Below are 1,116 nucleotides of genomic sequence, written 5' to 3'. Positions count from 1 at the left end.
ACGTAAGAGAGGAAAGGTGGAAACAGAGGGATATCATGTTCTAAATCGAAGTCTAAAGATTCATTGAATGCCAAGTGTTATAACTGTAAGGAGAAGGGGAACTTCAAGAGAAATTGTCCACAGCTGAAGAATAGGAAGTCCAAGAGTGAATCAAGCAGATAACACTGCTGGTGTGGTTTAAAAAAGTTGTAATGAAGGGGACGATGGTGATAGAAGGGATGAACCAAACACTTATGCAACATGCAAGGTGCATGCAGATATTTGCTAACTTATCCATGCAGTTTTGGGCAAAAGTAGTTAACATTGCTTTCTATTTGGTGAACAGATCTCCGTCAACTGCTATTAACTTGAAGACTCATCAAGAGGTATGGTCTGGGAAACCCTTTGACTATTCTGGTTTGTGTATATTTGGATTCCTCGTATATGCTCATGTGAATGATGGTAAACTTGAGCCAATGGCAATGAAGTGTATATTTGTAGGATATGCGACAAGAGTAAAAGGTTATCAACTATAGTGTACAAAAGAAGGAAGAACTACTAAATATATCATGAGCAGAGATTTGAATTTTGATGAATCTGCTATGGGTAACCAAGGAGGAGGTGATACAAGTGAAGCAGGGAACAAAGATCATGGAGCTAGCCGGAAGGTGGAGTTTACAACTCAAACTATAGACAAACATGTTATAAGTGACAAAGAGCAAGGAGGCAGTAAACAACGTGGACAAGATGAAACCCAAGAGCAACCCTTGGTATTTTCTTCTAGTGGTGTTGGTGCTAGAAAAATGATGAGTCTGAATCTATCGCAAAGAGAAGATCAAAGAGGGCCATTCGTCAACCTGATAAATATTTAGGACGTGTGAATTTAGGTGAACTTAACTCCATTGCTTTTTCTTTAGCAAATGAAGAAGACATTATCAATGAGGAGCCTCAATCGTATAAAGAGGCTATGGCAAGTAAAGAAGCAAATGACTGGTTTATGGCCATGAATGAAGAACTTCAATATTTAGAGAAGAATGAATTAGGGGATCTTGTTCCATTACCAAAGGGAGCAAAGTTAGTGGGATGCAAATGGATCTTTAAGAAGAAGGAAGGGATACCAGGAGTTGAACTAGCTAG

At 38.9% G+C, this 1,116-nt stretch overlaps 1 protein-coding gene across 1 annotated transcript; it reads left to right on the top strand.

The window, feature by feature from the left end:
• Positions 1–203: 203 nt before the first annotated feature.
• Positions 204–515, top strand: LOC145036154 (putative mitochondrial protein AtMg00710). The gene has a single exon (XM_078984625.1). It carries the CDS (start codon positions 204–206, stop codon positions 513–515), a length of 312 nt encoding a protein of 103 aa, XP_078840751.1.
• The last annotated feature ends 601 nt before the right edge of the window (positions 516–1,116 follow it).

Source organism: Lactuca saligna, chromosome 3, assembly GCF_052625555.1.
Source record: "Lactuca saligna cultivar CGN05327 chromosome 3, ASM5262555v1, whole genome shotgun sequence".
Lineage (NCBI taxonomy): Eukaryota > Viridiplantae > Streptophyta > Magnoliopsida > Asterales > Asteraceae > Lactuca > Lactuca saligna.
The sequence above is the reverse complement of the archived record's forward strand: the minus strand, read 5'-3'. Positions and strand labels throughout refer to the sequence as shown.